The 20490-nt window shown below is 33.1% G+C and overlaps 1 protein-coding gene across 2 annotated transcripts in view; it reads left to right on the top strand.

Annotated features, from left to right (window-relative positions):
• The window catches only part of HGF (hepatocyte growth factor), a 70038-nt gene extending 49839 nt beyond the window's left edge, over positions 1-20199 (top strand). For both annotated transcript variants that reach the window (XM_028846134.2, XM_015134187.3), the window contains exons 11-19: positions 585-687; positions 4101-4234; positions 9764-9802; positions 11036-11132; positions 13923-13997; positions 14865-15005; positions 15528-15634; positions 15727-15872; positions 18846-20199. In XM_028846134.2, the coding sequence (XP_028701967.2) occupies positions 585-687; positions 4101-4234; positions 9764-9802; positions 11036-11132; positions 13923-13997; positions 14865-15005; positions 15528-15634; positions 15727-15872; positions 18846-19022 (1019 nt within the window). In that variant the 3' untranslated portion in view covers positions 19023-20199. The remainder of the gene's footprint in view (positions 1-584; positions 688-4100; positions 4235-9763; positions 9803-11035; positions 11133-13922; positions 13998-14864; positions 15006-15527; positions 15635-15726; positions 15873-18845) is intronic.
• The last annotated feature ends 291 nt before the right edge of the window (positions 20200-20490 follow it).

Genomic DNA, 20490 nt, shown 5'->3' on the forward strand with positions numbered 1-20490 from the left:
TGTTCCAAGGGCCACTCATTTAAATTATTTTGTTTTTAAATTATTATTTGTTACATTTGAATTTGCATAAACCCTTATTTTGATGAAGATATTGGACTTAAAATAAAGACATTTTAACCTGAGATATCTGAGTACTTTTGATTTGTACAGATTTCAAGTACTTTAATTTTTTTTTCTTTTTTTTTGAGACGGAGTCTTGCTCTGTCGCCCAGGCTGGAGTGCAGTGGTGCAATCTCTGCTCGCTGCAAGATCCACCTCCTGGGTTCACACCATTCTCCTGCCTCAGCCTCCCGAGTAGCTGGGACTACAGGCGCCTGCCACCACACCCAGCTAATTTTTTGTATTCTTTTAGTAGAGAGAGGGTTTCACCGTGTTAGCCAGGATGGTCTTGATCTCCTGACCTCGTGATCTGCCTGCCTTGGCCTCCCAAAGTGCTGGGATTATAGGCGTAAGCCACTGTGCCCGGCCCTTTCAAGTACTTTAATTTTTATGTTGATTTCATGATTCTGTATACTTGTAAAAAATGTTTTTGTTTTATCTGCCTTAATAGTCGTTAGATTTATTTCTGTATATTTTATGTCTAGATTGTTATCGTGGGAATGGCAAAAATTATATGGGCAACTTATCCCAAACAAGATATGGACTAACGTGTTCAATGTGGAACAAGAACATGGAAGACTTACACCGGTGTGTAAATTTCTTCCTTTCAAATATATAGAATGTAGTGATACCAACAAATTGTATACTTAGATATGTACATTGCTATTTCTTTCTATTCTTTTATATATCATGGTAAACTAATAAAAACATTAGATTGGTTTTGCTTTACAACTCATCATAACATTGTTTCTCTATGTAGCAAACTTTTAAATATACAATTCAAGTTAGTAGATATTTATTGAGCATTTAGTGTGTGTTCTGTACTGTAATTGCTATCATGGGGAACATCAACAAAAAGTGGATAATATTTTAGTTCCAACCTCTAAGGAGGATACAGTCACATTGACAAAATAATTACATAATTTAATAAGACAATGTATAATTAAGTGGCAAATCTTGTGTTTGAAATAGTGTATTTTATGGGATTATTGTTTTCATATTTAATAATCGATAGTAGTTTACGACAAATCAATGAATAATTACTCATATATAATTTAAATATCTAAAATAGTAAACCTTAACTATTAAAAATGTGTAATGACAGGTTTCCTTATGAACTTTGATACATACAATTTTCCAATAATTACAGGAACGTATATGTAATTGAAAAAAATCTACAAATTTTAGAGAATTACAGATTTTTACCATAGATATACTCATAGACAGAGAAGGTAGCATCTATTCAGCCCTAGCAATAGTGCTAGTGTTTACAAAATTGTGAAAGCAGTATGACACATAATTGTGACCTAAAGCAGATTTTTCATAAACATCCCAGAGTATATGCACTAGAATAAAAGAAAAAACAAGTTACAGTCATTTGATCGAGTGCCTATAACATGGCTGCTTTACCTGAGTTATGCCATTTGACCACCACAATCCTATAGGAAAGATTCCTATGTGTGGATAGGAATTTAAGGGCTCAGAGAGATGGAGTGACTTTGCTTCAGTCTTTTAAGTTCCTTATTCTCTTCCAAAATGTATTCAATAGGGGATTATATTGTTTCAATTAATTTACTTCACACAAAAAGGATGGTTCTAAAATAATGCTGTCCAATATAAAGATAATGCAACTCACAAATGTAAGCGACATCCGTTCTGTTAAATTCCTAGTAGCCACTTTTAAAGAGGTAAAAATAAACAGGCAAAGTTAATTTTAATATATTTTATTTAATTCAATATATCTACAGTTTTTCATTTCAATATGTATTTAATACAAAATAATTGAAAATATCTTTTACATTATACTCTCATGCTGCATATTCAGAATCTGGTGTCTGTTTACACTTACAGCACCTGTCAATTTGGACTGGATCAATTTCTCGCTAGCCATATGTGGCCAATGGCTACTATATCGACACTGTAGTTCTAGGACTTCAAAGAGCAGCAGAGTTCTATCCTTATAGATCTCCCACTCTAGTGTGGGATGCAAGCAAACAGGAAATACCATATGAACACTATGAAAGATAGCATATTTTATGCTATGGGAATGCGAAGAAGTGCCTATTCGGACATAAGTGGTCAGGAAGGCTTCTTAAAGGAAGGGAAATTGACTGGGATGTACATGATGAGTAAGAATCGGGCGAGGGAAGTAGAGGAGGAAGAGGACATTAGACACAAGAAATCGTATGTGCAAAGGCCAAAGCATTAGGTTATTTGAATATAGGAAATAATTGCGGTTAGACTGAAAGAATGTAACTTGGTCAATGTCCACAAAGAAGGAATTCACAAAGTGAATTTTTTACATGTTTATTTTTACCTCTTTACAACACCATATAGAGAGTCTTGTAAGCTCAATTAAGAAATGTAAATTTTATCCTGAAGATTAAAAGGATTTATTAAATAATTTTAAATAAGAATTGGCATGATTAAAATAAATGCTAATTTCAGCACTGCTATTTTTTAAAGCATTTTTAGAAACATGCAGTGGTGGGTGGGGCAGATTGCTCTTACGGACTTGTGAGATACAATTGTTCTCATCTTCTTTCAAAAATGTTGCCTTCAGTGATTTTACATTAGAAGCTTGAAATTTTCATAGTAGAAGTATTTACAGGACAGAAATCAGCAACAGCTACAAATGAGGACTCCTCATCTTCATCCTCAACATACACATACCTCAAAGTACCAGTTGGTAAACTTTTACCAGCATGCCACTGAAAATATGGGATATATTTATTTAGAAACTATCAATGGGTCCCTAATAATACTTAATTCATCTAGTTTAGGTTTGACTTTTGGAAACAATTTGTAGGAAATTGATCAAGGATTAAGTCACATGGTACCATTTTGGCTTAAGGACAAACTTTGTAAGTAGGAGATAGCATGACGGTTTTGAGCACTGACTCTTAAAACAGCTGTGGGTTCAAACCCCAGCTCTAGTGTTTGCAAGCCATGTGACATTACACCAATTAGTTGTCCTCTCCAGATTTCAATTTCCACAAATGTAATATGGTATAACCTTAAAGACTGTCTCATAAGATTGGTCTAAGGTTATATCTATAAAGAACCTACAACACAATCTGGCATGTAATAAGTACTATATGTGTTTACTATTATTCTTGGTCCAGAAAAATGAACCTTGTTCTGGAAATATAGTCCAAGTTTCCATATTCAAGCTTTTTAAAGTTTTATTTAAAATTATACATTAATTATATTCAAGCATGGTAGCAATTAATAACTGGAAACAAATTCAGTAAGATGCATAGTTTTAATGACTTTTATGAGCAGTCAGAGTGACCACGTAGAATTGACTTCATTCATGTTATTGAGGTAAATGTAAATATTGATGTTACATGAATGAAAATGGCCGTATAAAATAATTTACAGTAAATTTACAATCTTTGCTTTTCTTTTGTAATAAATTGTTAAGATGTAAATTAGAAATAAAGTATTGCTCAGTTATCTGTCAGAAAATAATATTTTATAACCATATGACCCATATAGTTTAGAATTTTAATTATTTAATTAACACATTATTAATTTCAGTATATCTTGTACTCTGTCATAGTGGTATTGCTAGTGATGCTTCATTTGTATCTAAAATGTAAAAAAACACTTGTATAATAGCTTGTATTTTTATGTACTTTATAGTTTTAATCTTTGCCATCTGCTTGCTTTAGACAATGTTTCTCTTATTTCTATGCACAGAAGTATTGTTACCATGCCACTGGGATTCTCAAATAGAGGCAAAATCACAAAATCTAATATGCCAATTATGGAGCCCTCTTCCAGATTTCCAAGTTAGAGAGTCTGCTTCTAAAGTGTAGGAACAACAGCAGCAACAAAACAGACCTCAAACAAAATAGCTAAAATTCATCCCAAGTAGAAGGTTATACTGTATCTACAGTGAAAGTAATGTGCTGAGATTATATCTTTTTGTAATATTTTGTGTCTCTTGGATGGAATGAGCATCTTGTGATGTGCAAAGCCTGTTGTTTCCACAGTCATATCTTCTGGGAACCAGATGCAAGTAAGCTGAATGAGAATTACTGCCGAAATCCAGATGATGATGCTCATGGACCCTGGTGCTACACGGGAAATCCACTCATTCCTTGGGATTATTGCCCTATTTCTCGTTGTAAGTATACTTAGGGATTGGTGTCTTGTGAAATATTTTAAAATACTACATTTCATCTGAAAGTTGCAAATAATATAGGTGGTCTGGCATTTATTCCCAATTGCAATTATTCCCTTAATTGCCACAGTTCTAATATGACTGGGCTAGAAATATCTCCCCAGTCTCCAACACCAGTACTCCCTGTTCGACTTCTGAATATAGCAGAGCTCTCAGCAAAGTTCCCAGCCCACTAAAAGAGCCATGAGCAGATCTGAACTAGTGGTACTTCTATTTCCTTCTCAGTTCTTTAACTTAAGACTAAAGAAGAGCCTGGAGTTTTCCACCCAGTTACCTGATTCCCAGATGGCTTTGTTAAAAGGATATTAGTGCATAAAGTAAAAGTTATATAAAAAACATGTAATACCTGTTTGACATAGTTCATATAAAATACATGTCTGGTATAATTCATGTTAAAAAGTCCCTAGATATCAATAAGAAAAAGATGTGAGAACTCAGGAGAAAAAAGTAGAAAATAAGTCTTCAAGAATATAGCTAAGAAATAAATGAAAAGACATTAAAATGTATTAATAGGAAAAAAAATTTTAAGACATGAGAAGTCACTTCTACCTGTCAGGTTAACAAATAAAATGATTGTAAATATCCAGTATTAGTGAGGACCTGGGTAATCAGGTAGTCTCAATTCTGTGCTACTTAGAGTGTGAATTCAAAATCCTGCTTCGAAGTCAGTTTGATAAAATGTATCAAAAGCAGTAATAATGTTGACATAGTCAGGATTTTTGAGCCTCTGCACACAGACATTTTGGGCTAGATGCTGTTCTGTGCATTGTAGCATGTTTAGTAGTATTCCTGGACTCTATCCACTAGATGCCAGTAGCATGACACCTGCCCCAAGTTATGACAATCAAAACTATCTCTAGACATTGCCAATGTTCCCTGGAGGGCAAAATCATTTCCACCGGTAACCAGTGATATAAAGTAATATGTATTGAGATGGAAGTGTGTCTTAAATATGTTATTGAGTGAAAAATCCTTTTTATAAAGCTGTGCCAGTAGAAAGAGACCATTTTACTATACTATGTATCTGTAACTCTATGTTTACAACAAACATCCTTTACCACAATGTTAAACCACATTCTCTTTAGAAAGGAAATACTTTTATAGTTTGATAAGAACTTTGTTTTAAGAATGTTTTTCTTGTGAGACCAGCCAGTAGTAGCAAGTTCCTTGAGAATAGCAGCAAAATTGTCTACTCTAAAAAGAGAGATTAAATTGAAGAAATAATATGTTGCTTTTAAAAAATGAAATACAAACACAAGTCTATGTTTTTCTAGAATTTCTGTCAAATTAAAGTGATAAATTTCACCTTAAATGGAAATAACAGTTGTGTTTTATGAAATTCTAGCATTAAAGGCAAACTTTTAAAATACGATGTTAATCAAATCTACCTCTAATTAAGACTTGGAGCTGCTCCGTCTATTTTTAATAGGTTGGGAAATTCCCTATAAGAATAAATAACTAAATATATTATATGCTTGCAAATAAATGGCATTTCTAATAAGTTTATTTTCATATTATCAGCCATGATCATAGCCTTTCAAACTAATTTGTTTTCCTAATGTTCTTCACTTTTCCCATATTAAGGTTGACACAGCCCCAATGTTAATACTAAAAGAAACACACCTACCTTTTCAGAGAATGCCATACAAAAATACTTACAAATTATTAAAAGATTATTATCTTTCTAAGTCCTAGTTTTATAGCACTATGCTTTTGTTCACTCTCTATGTTTAAGACTAATGGAGGCTCATAAAATAGACAATGGTGTAGGAAGAAGGAAAAAGGCAATTATCTGCCTTCTAAAACAGGTTATTTTGCTTCCTCTACAGATTTCCAGACTTTTTAAAGACCACAGCAGCTCTATCTAGCACACATGCATGGTTAACAGTGAAATGTCCTGTAGAATCTCAAGGCACTGTGATTTGGTTTATAATCACAAACCAAGGGAACCAGGACTCTAATAATTTACAAGTTTTCAAAAAAATTTTTCAACTAATATTTTTAAACTAAAAGTAATGTGCTGTTGAAAGATTTGAGGGGGTTACTAGTATTTGATTAAATGCTATTGCAGATAAATCATTTTATTTCAATGTATACCACACATTAATTTCAATAAAGATTTTTACACTGTCATTTTTCTAACTAATATTTATAGCCAGGATTTATTTACATTTTCTCCCTGGTGAAAGGGTAATAATATTTATCTTTAGAAGATTTGAGTTCTTATTATTTATATAACTGCAGAGACTATATAAATCATTTTCACACTGTAAAATTCTCTTACAAAATATGTAAAGGTTTTTATTCTTTTTTCTAACATGCTTACAAAATAATATTTTACATATTTTTAAGTTTATCAAATATGCAAACATAAAAATGAAGAGATGCCTATATGATGAGTATACACAGACACAGTTGGTATACTATTTTAGAAAAATCTTAATTAACTACCAAGAGCGTAGTGGTTAAGAACTTCAGTCCACATTTCCTAAGAATGCCAGACCCATCACTTTTAAGTATCTTGGGCAAGTTACTAAACCCACTTAGGACTCATATTTGTATTTGCAATATTTTATAATAAAAGTACCTATTATATGGGGCTATTGTTAACAGTGTCTGTTGCATAGTAAACAGTCAAAGCCTTAATTTCCATCTCTGTTTTCATTTATTCATTCATTATTGTTAATTGAGCTGCTGTTGTGTACAAAGCCATATTTAACAGACTACATTTATAAAAATACAAACGTTGCTTCTTAATTTCAAATAGTTCATAATATAGAAAGGAGACATTTGTGTAAACAATTACAAAGCAATATAATCATGTAATATGTATGTATTGACAATATATAAAATGAGAATGTGAACATAGATTTCTCATGGAGAAATACATAATGTTTGTAAACTTTTGAAATTGAGTTAAAACTTTAAGAAGAGTGGGAGAAAGTTTTCTTTATGTTTTCAGAAAAAGTCCATGTTTGGTTCTGAGGCCATACAAACACACACACACACACACACACACACACACACCCCTACTCTTCCATAGGTAAAACTTTTATCATTGACATGTTTTCTCTCTTCAAATTTAAGTTGAACCAATAAAAAATAAGTATTGTATCACATATATTTTTTAGACATGAGTCTGAAAGTAGTGTGGTATAGATAGTGTAGTATAGATAGGGTGAAAGTAAAGGAAGAAAAGTGAGAATAGTATTTGGTAGTGAAATGGAAAAGGCCTAGAAAGTAGTTTTTCAAGTTTTAATCCAGGTATGCAACAGAAGAACCTAGGATGCTTGCTAAAAATTAAGAGTCCAGCTACCAACCCAGAATCCCCAGAAATTTAATTTTAAAAGGTATTTCAGTTTATGCTAAAGTGTGAGAAATATTGGATTAGAGAAAGGAAAACATATACATTACTATTAATTATTAAAATCCCAAATTTATAGTATCTACAATTTTTTTTTTTTTTGAGACAGAGTCTTACACTGTCACCCAGGCTAGAATGTAGTGGCACGATCTCGGCTCACTGCAACCTCAACTTCCTAGATTTAAGCGATTCTCCTGCCTCAGCCTCCCAAGGAGCTGGGATTACAGGTGCCTGCCACCACACCTGGCTGATTTTTTGTATTTTTAGTAGATTCAGGGTTTCACTGTGTTGGCCAAACTGGTCTTGAACTCCTGACCTTGTGATCCATCCGCCTCGGCCTCCCAAAGTGTTGGGATCACAGGCGTGAGCCACCTCGCAAGGCCATATCTACAAATTTTTAAAACTAAATATATTGTAAGATAAAATAGTTAACTAAGCACTTTGTAGACCTATTAGCTTAATGCTTACAAATAAGAGACTTAATATACAAGTAAAGATAGAACAGTCTTTCTCATCACAAAATAAGAAATAAATATCTACTTATTTAACATTTTCAAGTATTTGACTCATGTGGAAAACCAATATCCTTGATGTTTTTGTTACCATAGTCGGCCTCAATCTTAACTCATACTTATGAACTAAAACACTGTCCTCAGCTAACTGACAAACCCTCCTCTAGGATAAGCTACAGGGAAAGAGAAATGATGAATTTTGTATGTTCACCATTAACCTATTCATTTAAAATATCTAGATCTGGAAAATGAGCATAAATAAGTATATATTAATTCTCACAACTATCATCATAAATAACAATCACATTGGTGTCTATTACAAAGGAATCCATATGCATTATTGGTTTGTTGCTGGCTTATTTGAGCTCAGGGCATTTCCAGGGATTAACAACCATCTGGGTCTAAACACTGCCTAACTGAACTCTATGCCATCAATTCTGAATAGTCAGACATTAAGCTCCAGGAAATGTCTTGTGTCTCATTCATTATAGCATAAGTATTTCAAAATCCTCACATCTTCCAAGCCTTTCTCTTATTTGTGGCAATTAAGCCCCAGTAGAGATGAAAAAGTAGTAAGCTACAGGTTTTAATTAGAATTAAGTTGTAGTTTTCAGTGTTCTCTTTTTTCCATATTTTTTTACTAGCATCTGGAAAAAACAACCCTTGAAATATTCAATTAACAAAGCATAATTATATGGTGTTACTACTCTTTTTCCACTAGTGACATTGATTTCTATCTTCTAGAATCCTTGCAGAGATTTATGAAGTTTGTGTAGTTGCAATTATCCTTAACCATATAAAACTAAAAGTTTTCAGAAAAAAATTAAATGATTCAAATTACAGAAGCAAAATGGCCTATCAATATGAAGAGTCCAAGTAGACGGTAATGAACATGAGTGCTATTCAATGGAATGTTCATTGTGTAGGATGTTGGACATCCTGGTGGATCGAGGCAGCTCCTTGATGACGGCAATGTAATTCAAATGGCCAGTGATCATTCAAACACACACCTGAGAGCTTCCACAGTCATAAAATAGGGCTCTGCTCATATCACCTAGTACCAGAGGGCATATACATACGATATTATCCAATAAAAATGATGCATAATTACTCAAAACAGTTTACGTTTCATCTCTGAATAAAATGTCAAGAATTTTAGTAAATTGGCCAGATGTGGTGGCTCATGCCTAGAATCCTACCACTTTGGGAGGCTGAGGCAGGTGGATCATTTGAGGTCAGGGGTTTGGGACCAGCCTGGCAAATATGGTGAAATCCCATCTCTATTCAAAATACAAAAAGTAGCTGGGTGTGGTAGTGTGTGCCTGTGGTCCCAGCTACTTGGGAGACTGAGTCAGGAGAATCGCTTGAACCTGAGAAGGGAAGGTTGCAGTGAGCTGAGATAGCGCCACTGGACTCCAGCCTGGGTGAGAGAATGAGACTCTGTCTCAAAAAAAACAAAACAAAACAAACAAACAAAAAAGAATTTTAGTAAATTATTGAATTCATTGATACTTGGATTTTAATATATATTTGGTTTTATATAACAGATATATGCATGTATGAATTATGTATTTATCTACACATTTATTTTTACAGGTGAAGGTGATACCACACCTACAATAGTCAATTTAGACCGTAAGTAATCTTTCACAATGTGAAGTATATTCTGAGTCTCTCTCTGAGTGTCAGAAATGTCATTATTTCTTTCAAAGAAAATTATCTATGTTAGCTTTCATTATAAAAAGTTAATCTATTTATTTTTACTTTTTAAAATATATTTTTCTATGCGTACGTGTAAAGGAGTTTCAAAGGCAACTGCATACTGAATATGAAAATTCAATTCTCTTTCAAAAAATCTATAAGATGGTATATGTGATTTTGAAAAGAGTGTTTATATTTATTTCTAATTTGGGGCACAATGTATATAATGGAACACCTTTATATATACTATGCTTTAATAAAATTAGGATGCTGAAATCAGGAAGAATGAAACCCGAAAGTTGGAAAGTTATTCAGTGCCTCTCTTCTACTCTGTTTGTAAACTTCTCTGCAGGCCCTACAGTCCAGTGGGCACGAGATGACACAATCTGAGATATTCAGTTAATCCTCAGTTTAAGAATCTGTTGGCGGCCACTTGTATTTTATTTTCACATATCTCTTCAGCTGAAGGAAGTTACTCAAGTGTTTTTGATTTAAAATACCACCTGCTGTACCCCAGGCTCAGGAAGCCAATGGAAATCTATTCTAGACCATGGGCAGAAGCAGAGAGGATAAGGCGAGGAGCACAGAGGAGGGTCAGGAAAACATTTACTCCAATGAATTTTGTATTATGTCTTTGGACATAAGGATTTGAATATAATAATTATATCATTTGGATATGATTTCAATAAATCAAATGTCGGCAAGACATATCGAATAAATCTACAATCTAACTGTACAAATTCAGAAGTAATATCCAAGTAAAGCTTGGTTTTGTTTTTTTCACTGAAGCTATTGATTTCTACTGACCTTTAGAAATAATCGTTGTAAATAACTTTGGTTTATTTTATGTTGAAGGTGGTGAGGGATTAGATCTGAGGAGCTTGGTGTTAGTGGATTGTGAGCAAAGCCACTGTCACTATCATGGCAATCCTGTCTGCTTTGAGTTGATTTGTTTTTCTGAGTTACTCAGCTTCTTAGATGAGGATGGCATGTGTTAAGGGCTTAATATAATGCTGTGGTCATATAAAACTACTCTTTCTCCAAACTGTTCTTTGGACACAATAAGAATAGTTACATTTATCTAATTATCATTGCATTTAAGAAAACTAAGAGGCACTGATTATTTCAAATTCCTATTTTAAAATGTTATGTTTGGTCCTGTTTTAGATCCTGTAATATCTTGCGCCAAAACGAAACAACTGCGAGTTGTAAATGGGATTCCAACACGAACAAATGTAGGATGGATGATTAGTTTGAGATACAGGTAATTATTAATAGATGCAAATCATGCATATCCAGAATATGTGCAAGAGTCATATTCCCCAAAATATGGACACGTGGTCGTGAAGGTTGTAGCCTCTACGGGGCACCTGGGTGAGGCAGTAAAAGAGGAGCCTGATCACATTCTGCTTGCCAAACTGTAAGCTCCGGACTGCAATCTGTGCCTCCAGAGGTAGTGCCTTTTTAAATCTTCACAAAGGTCCCATATGTGTTGGCATTGTCCCTGATTCCAAGGGACACTTTGGTTCTGATTAAGCAAAATATTATTGAAGCCCTATTATTACCATAGTAGTTATTATACTTGTTATTAAATTTCCAATCTAGGATATTATGGGTTTATTTTCTAATATGTTTAAGCATGATCATGTCAAAACATTTATTTTTGTTTTTAATTTCTGACTTTTTCCTTGTCAATCAAAAGAAAAGTGGCAATTTTAAATTCTAGAGCATTTTATCATTACAAAAAGGCCAATAGTTAAATAGTCGTGATATTACAATAATCAGTGGGGATACAAAATTCTTGACATATCTATTTCTCAATGCTCTTAAGAATCAATGATATGTTCTACATAAAATCACTTTGCAAATCATATTGTTAGAGAAAATTAAGCTTAATAATTATGTCATAAGAATTAAAGATTGAAAATATTAGTTAACTTAAAATCTGATCTTAGAACTTTCATATACTACATATATTATTCTGTATGTTAATCGGAATGCTAAAATATTTATGTTTTGGCTATCTCTATCAGAACCTCGCCATGCAACACACCCCAAGGTACATCTGAATTTGAGCACATTGTCTCTTGTTTTCTAGATACCTCACGTTTCTTCCTCCAAGCCTTTATTTTGTTGTTCCCACAGCACATGTGGCTTTCTTCCTCCATGTTTTATACCTGAAAATTCTTTCTCCTTCTTCAAATTTCAACCTAAATATCCTCTCTTTTAGAATACCCTCCTGTTCCCTCACCCCTAGCCTCCTAGAGTAGAGAAAAAGAAAGTATGTGTGTTACTATTATTAAATCACAGTGACATTAGAATAGAGACAACTTGAAACGTAAGTCCTTTTATGAATAAACCAATTATTGGAAAGCAAGAGTTTATATCATTTGATATATGTGACTTTAGATGACCATAATGTTGTAGGAGATGGCCTGAAGTTCTTTTTTAGTATACCCTTTTCTCAAGGAATGGCTCATCAGATTTTACAAATATTTATGCCAATAATTGTCATATAGCTGTCCTAGGTGTGTAGTACTAAAACAGAATTGTGAAACTAACCAGAATATTAAAGCTGAGTGTGCAGTATGAGGATTTAGTAAAGACTCTAGAATTCTGTTGGAGTGTTTAATTTTCTTAATTATAGAAAATATTTCAAGAGGCCAAGTATGGTGGCTCACACCTGTAATCCCAGCAGTTTGGGAGGCTGAGGCAGGTGTATCACTTGAGGTCAGGAGTTCGAGACAAGCCTGGACAACATGGTAAAACCCCATCTATACTAAAAATACAAAAATTAGCCAGGCATGGTGGCGGTGGCACATGCCTGTAATCCCAGCTACTGAGTGAGAGTCTGTCAAAAAAAAAAAAAAAAGGAAAAAAAGAAGGAAGGAAAGAAGGAGAAATCTTTCAATAATCCACATTTGAGTTAGTTGGTGATTCTTTGCTTTTCTTATAACCCCAGAGGATAAAAGAAGACATGTATTAATACTTCTAAATTATTTTTTCTAGTAAGAGAATTCACAAGGATACTGCTTTGGTCATCTCCATTTTTGGAGAAGCAGGTGAAGCTATTTTTCCATCAGATTAGAGTACTGTAAATTTTTAGTTTTTTTCCTTTTTAAATCCAAGTTCTTAGCAACAACAGCTGCTTAGTTATTCTTCCAAAACTCATACCGAGAAGGATAGAAATTAAAAGTCAATATATATTCTTATCCTCCTGTGTGGTAAAGGCCATAAATAACTGCGGTCTCAGTCTGGGAATCTTCTAGTATTACCCTCTGAAGCACTGAACCTCTGTACTCTTTGGAAATGTAAATTGTGAAAAGTTGTACTTTTTCCATGTCTCTGCCAAAAAAGAATGGATTTACAGATTTTGGATATCATCAAATAAATGTACTAGTACTCATCATACTCTACAAATATTTTACAATTTCCTAAATGATTTGCCTCACAAAATTGTTTTACTTTAGAGATGAAATATTATATTCCTGATCTTATACTGGAGAAAGTAATTTATTCAGATTCGGTTATATTTTAAGTTAATATATCAAAACTACATAATGGTAGTAGAAGAAGGAAATAGTGCACAAATAAAATTGCTACCACTGGATGGTTTTCAGGGTTCAAATAGGAATTCAACTTTGCATTTTTAATAAGCAAACACTGAATTTAAAATAGGTTCACAGTTTTAAAAAATTATAATTATTCTATGTTTGTAGCACATACTTTCCTCACAAGGATAGATGCACATACACATGAATGTGTACGTTCGGGATGGCTATTGATGTGTAATAACTGAGTTCTTTAGACTACACAAAAGTAAAATTGATTTCATAAATTTGTAGTCACATTATGAAAAAAAGTTCTAATGCTACAATCACCAAATATCACCCTTCAGATAAAAGAACTTCTCATTTTATCCCAATTGGATTAATTTATATATTTTCTTCTGCAGTGCATTTATTTTTAACAAATGGAGCCACAGGCTTTGCATTAATTGGCAGTCACTCTTTCTGCACAGATGTTACTTGTTTCTCTTTCCTCTTTTTCACAGAAATAAACATATCTGCGGAGGATCATTGATAAAGGAAAGTTGGGTTCTTACTGCACGACAGTGTTTCCCTTCTCGGTAAAGTGTTTTTAAAACTAGTATTATTTTGAGCCTTTAAAATTTATATGTCTTCCACTTTGCTCTTAAGGTTATAATATGTATTCATTTTACAGAGATTCACCAGTGGGGTGAACAAATTATTTTATTTTTAGAATTTGGCTTACAAAACTTACTTTGACGTCACTGATATTTACAAGACACTACTTCAGTTCACCTCTTTTCACAATTAGCATTACTCTCAGTTGGGGAAAAATTTTGCTAGAATTATGTAAATATTTTATATCCCAACTTTCTACTTGTACCCTATATTTCTAGATATAATTCTTTTTTTTTTCTAAATTATCAATAGGCTTTTTCCAATCCTCACTGCTTCTTTCTCCTGTAGAGTCAGCCTCAGGATCATCCTGGGCATAATTTTCAATGAAAATTGGCCTAAGGAAAAGATAAAGAGGCAGCATTCGTAAACTAACTTCCTGCTTCTCAGCAAGGTCACCTTGATTTTGTTTGTAGAAAACTTCAACACCTGTTACCAAACCAAATATATACACAGCTGATATAAACAAAACAAAATTTGCAGAAAAAAATGTAATTCATGTAAAGTGCTTTACCTGAGCATTTTTCACAAGTGACTTACTCTAGCAAGCATAAGCAAGTTTCTAAAATAGTCATTTAGAACATCAGCAACTTAAAAGCCTCTTTCTGCTTACGTATGTTTGTAGTATTCAGAATCTCCCATAACAAATGTGTTGCTCTTTATTATACTATGAATCAAATTTTAAATTTAGGTTATGTGCCTTAATAGTCTAAAATAACAATAGATAGGAAAAATACTACAGAATTTGGAATTACTATGTTTTACATTTAAAGTTGTTTCCTTCAAAACAGAGACTTGAAAGATTATGAGGCTTGGCTTGGAATTCATGATGTCCATGGAAGAGGAGAGGAGAAACGCAAACAGGTTCTCAATGTTTCCCAGCTGGTATATGGCCCTGAAGGATCAGATCTGGTTTTAATGAAGCTTGCCAGGTTAGTTACTTTAGAAGATTTTGTATTTTTCACCTGGACTAGAATTGTTGGAGCATTTTCTTCAGCTGTGTGGCAGTTGTTTCTCTCTCATGCAGATGCATTATAAACATATGTCACATGCTATATATATGTATATATGTGTGCCTGTGGGTCTCTCTGTGTGTATATAGAGAGAGGTATTCACAAAACTGTAAAAAATGAATAACTAACATTGGGTCAACAGTCTGATCAGTCTGTTTTAAAATAGAAACTTAGCAGTTATTTGATAACTTTCTAATGTAAAATAATTCTTTTAAAAAATAGCATTGACCATTTATTCTTAAATATTGGCAAATACATGACTCATTTCTTTACTACCTATTCCAAATTTCATCAATACATTTGGACATTCCCACTTCTTTTTTTAATAAAGAAACAGGACTTCTCTGTAAATGCCATATTAAACATGAACACTACATTTAATATGTTAATTTTGTGTTGAATCCAGTTAAGAGTATTTACCATTTTATTTTGTGTTTTCAGACCTGCTGTCCTGGATGATTTTGTTAATACAATTGATTTACCTAATTATGGATGCACAATTCCTGAAAAGACCAGTTGCAGTGTTTATGGCTGGGGCTACACTGGATGTAAGCTAGTTTTCAAAAGATGAGGCCATATTTATTTTATTTTTGTTTCTTACTTTTCTCATCTTATTGTATGTTTTTTTGCATCAATCTAGTGATCAACTATGACGGTCTATTACGAGTGGCACATCTCTATATAATGGGAAATGAGAAATGCAGCCAGCATCACCGAGGGAAGGTGACTCTGAATGAGTCTGAAATATGTGCTGGGGCTGAGAAGATTGGATCAGGACCATGTGAGGTAAAAAGGAAGTTCTTTCATAAGGAGGATGTGATTAATAGCTTAGTGTTTCATGGGGTTTTTTTTGTTTATTTTTCTCAAATGAAAAATGTTGTATACCAACCTGTTCTAGGAGAGAGGAATTGGGAAAATTATCTCTGTAATATTCTGCATTTCTTTAACTAAACAGTGAGATAATCAATGTTTTATTAGCAGCAAACTATGATGACATTTGTCACTCAAAAGTCAATAAGTGTGTAGAGCCGGAACTCCAAGGGAGAGCTATTCAAATGAGAAGTGTCCAAATCAGTTAAATCAATAGTTTGCATTTTTCTAATGTTTTTCTAAATGTATCTCATCTTCCCAAATTATCTCGAAATGAGCTCCACGAGTTATATCATTTAGAGATGCCTGGCTTTAAACTTTAAAATCTCTTTTTGGGTAAGCTGATCTCTCTTTTGCTCTCTCGCTCTGTGTATGTGTTTAAACATTCTGTTTTAAAAAGCCCAAAGGTCAAAGTTTGTGACTTTATGAGCTTGGACATTTCATTTGTTAGGCAACTGTTATTTCAGCTTGGCAATGTTCCTATCCCTATTTTACATAGACAAGCTGTTAAGCTGTTAGTTTAATTAGCTTTTGAATGTGAGAGACATGTTCTCCAAGCTTCAGGGCTGTGGGATTGTGGAATGCTGTGTGTGGCAAAGGATGAAATGAGTTCAATGATAGTGAAATGTCCTTTGATATATAGGAAAATGCATGCTGTAAGTATGGAACATAAATATGTATTGAAATGCAAGTGCTATACACCTTGCTCTGAGATTTTATTTCTGAAAAGAAGAGAAAATGTTTACTGTTTACTAAGTTAGTTTTTAGAACTGCTTAAAAATGATATGGTTAGAAACAGATTACATGTTTATAACCAGTTTCAAATTTGTTGCCTTTCTAGTAAATCATGAACAATGAAACCGTTGTTCATTACAACAGGGGAAAATTTACTAGGAGAAAGAAATGACTATACTTTAAAAAGAAAAAGCAATAAGCATCCCAGAAACACAGAAGTTTCTAAGTAGACCCAACCTTACAGATCATCTAATTATTGTCATTACCAAAACCAATTTGACAACTGCTTTTGAAGAATAGCCTTTAATCTGGATTATCAACTATATATTCTTCATTTCCCTTCTTCAGCTTGATTTATTCATCTCTGTCTACTATATGTGTTGTTTTTAACCTTATTTATAAGACTTGACCTCAAATAGATTCTGCCACTTCTAAAAAATGTATTTATCCTCCAGAATGTTTTTAAAAATATATATGTCACTGACATTTAAATCAAGGCAATTTAACCACTGAAATAAATTTGAAGGAGATACCTCCCAAATGTTTGTATAATAGCAGTAACATCATATTTAGTGAAAGTTTCCAGAGTAAATTACTTCGAGGAGTTTGTGTCAGTAATCACTAGTGCATTTGTTTAAAAATCAGTTTTCTTGGACAGGCACGATGGCTCACATCTGTAATCCCAGCACTTTGGGAGGTCGAGACAGGCGGATCACGAGGTCAGGAGATCGAGACCATCCTGGCTAACACAGTGAAACCCCATCTCTACTGAAAAAAAAAAAAAAAAAAAAAGAAAAAAATACAAAAAATTAGCCGGGCGTGGTGGCGGGTGCCTGTAGTCCCACCTACTTGGGAGACTGAGGCAGGAGAATGGCATGAACCCAGCAGGCGGAGCTTGCAGTGAGCCGGGATCACACCACTGTACTCCAGCCTGAGTGACAGAGCGAGATTCTGCCTCAGAAAAAAAAAAAAAAGAAATCAGTTTTCTTTCCTCAGCTGGCATAGTTTATGCAAAGTCTCTTGGAATAAACTATTTTTCTTTACTGTTTAATATTCTGCTTTACCCCTAACTTGGTTTTCCCCATCATAGAATGCCAATGTCTCTCTTCTTTCCCATTTGAATCACAGAAGTTAATTTTGCAGCGGTTTCCCCCGTCGCTGTTGGGGGAAAATTAAGGTAGTTCTAAACACTCTTATGCGTATAAGGATACCAAAAGCCAGCCATTGCATTCTTAGGAGGCTACATGGTTCATGAAAGTGGTGCAGCACAGTTGTACTGGTTATATGTAACAATAAGTGCATTGTTTATTTATATTGGCTTATTATATATTTTTATATAATTATATGAATAAATAAAACCATAGATGAATATATGAATGCATATATATATATATAACACAAATAAAGCTATCTGTTAATCTTCCATCTATCTCTATCTGACAATGCAACGGGCTTACCATATAAGAAATGCCATGAAATCACAGGACATCCTATAGAAAGGAGGGTATAAAATATAAATATAACTATGTTAACTACTAATACCAGCAGTAAGTGGAGGAATACTCCTTGCTTGGAAAAGCAATTTCAATTAACAGAATTATTTTATTGACTACAAGTTTTTTATTTAACTTGTTAAAATCATCTGGGGCAGGATTGGGTGAGGCAAATAAAAAAAGGTTTAGAAATAAGATAAAATATAATGCAGTTTAATTATTAAAGTTATATGATTACAAGTTATTTTCTTTTTTACTTGTATTTTTGCACATGTTCCAAATTTTCTATACTGAACATAAGAAAATTAAAATAAATATAAAATCTACCTTATTAAATAGGTACCAATGGTTATATGTTAGTCTGCATCCAACAAAGGCAGAGCACACTTAAAAGATGATTGACTATTTTGGAAAAGGCAAGTCATTTTAGGAGAATACTACACATAATAGAACACTTTAAACTTGGTATTATCTCAGTCTTGGCTAATTCAGTAGAAAGTCAACAAATGGTCTAGTACACTAATTTTTATATCTTCATATTTCAGTTGCAGTTATTCTCTTTCTGTATATATCTCTGAGATGCAAATCTATATACGATAATGTTAATGAACTATTTTTTAAATTCCTAATAATACTTTGTTTTTGTATGTCTTACTCCTAGGGGGATTATGGTGGCCCACTTGTTTGTGAGCAACATAAAATGAGAATGGTTCTTGGTGTCATTGTTCCCGGCCGTGGATGCGCCATTCCAAATCGTCCTGGTATTTTTGTCCGAGTAGCATATTATGCAAAATGGATACACAAAATTATTTTAACATATAAGGTACCACAGTCATAGCTGAAGTAAGTGTGTCTGAAGCACCCACCAATACAACTGTCTTTTACATGAAGATTTCAGAGAATGTGGAATTAAAAATACCACTTACAACAATCCTAAGACAACTACTGGAGAGTCATGTTTGTTAAAATTCTCATTAATGTTTATGGGTGTTTTCTGTTGTTTTGTTTGTCAGTGTTATTTTGTCAATGTTGAAGTGAATTAAGGTACATGCAAGTGTAGTAACATATCTCCTGAAGATACTTGAATGGATTAAAAAAACACACAGGTATAATTGCTGGATAAAGATTTCGTGGGGAAAAAATCAATTAATCTCTCTAAGCTGCTTTCTGAGGTTGGTTTCTTAATAATGAGTAAACCATAAATTAAATGTTATTTTAACCTCACCAAAACAATTTATACCTTGTGTCCTTAAATTGTACCCTATATTAAATTATATTACATTTCATATGCTATATGTTATAGTTCATTCATTTCTCTTCACCATGTATCCTGCAATACTGGTACACGAACACACTTTTTACAAAACCACATACCCATGTACACATGCCTAGGTACACATGTACATGCACTACAGTTTAAATTATGATGTACTTAATGTAACCTCTAAATATTTTAGAAGTATGTACCTATAGTTTTACCTCAAAAAAATAGAAATCTCTAAAGACCAGTAGAAATATTAAAAAATGATGCAAAATCAAAATGAGTGGCTAATTCTCCATACGTAATCTGCAGATGATCTTCTCTGGTTGACATTTTACGTGTGGCCATCACCCCGGGTTAAATAACACCTAATCTAGGTGTTTACATGTATTCAATATCCTAGTTTGTTTCATGTAGTTTCTAATTCTTAAAGGAAAGAGGGTAATAATTCTATTTGTGTAATTTGTTTCCTCCAAACTTAAGGCCACTTATTTACACAAGATATTTGTATGTCTACTTTCCTAAAGCATTTCTTCAGTGCTCAGATCAGTGTCTAATTGAAGAAGATTAAAACTGCTTTGGTCATTAAAAACATATTTAAATAGGTTAATTCTAAGACTTGCTGCTGTGATTGACTTCTAGCTCACTGCCTTTAAATTTTAAAAAATTTAAGAGGAAAATTTTCATGTCTCCAAAGTTTTATAAATACCCTTCATCAAGTCATGCATTAAAGTATATATTAGAGAAAAAAAAATACTTTTCTCAACCTGGAAGATTTTAGCCTAATAAAGTTTTTTTGAAGTAAAAGAAAACTTGTAAAGGGAAAGAAACTAGTTTGTCTAAACTCTGTATTCATTTTTTTTTTTTTTTGAAGTACAGTGGAATCTGTTGAATCAGATATTTTATCAAGATATCTTTATTTTTTCTTATTTCATTTTACAAAGATCACTCCCAATGCCATATGTAATAGACATTTAAATTTCGTGTTCTGTATGACAGCCAAATGATCATATTTATCATTGTATTTGTCATGTTTAGCTAAAAA

The sequence above is a fragment of the Macaca mulatta genome, chromosome 3 (assembly GCF_049350105.2).
Source record: "Macaca mulatta isolate MMU2019108-1 chromosome 3, T2T-MMU8v2.0, whole genome shotgun sequence".
Lineage (NCBI taxonomy): Eukaryota > Metazoa > Chordata > Mammalia > Primates > Cercopithecidae > Macaca > Macaca mulatta.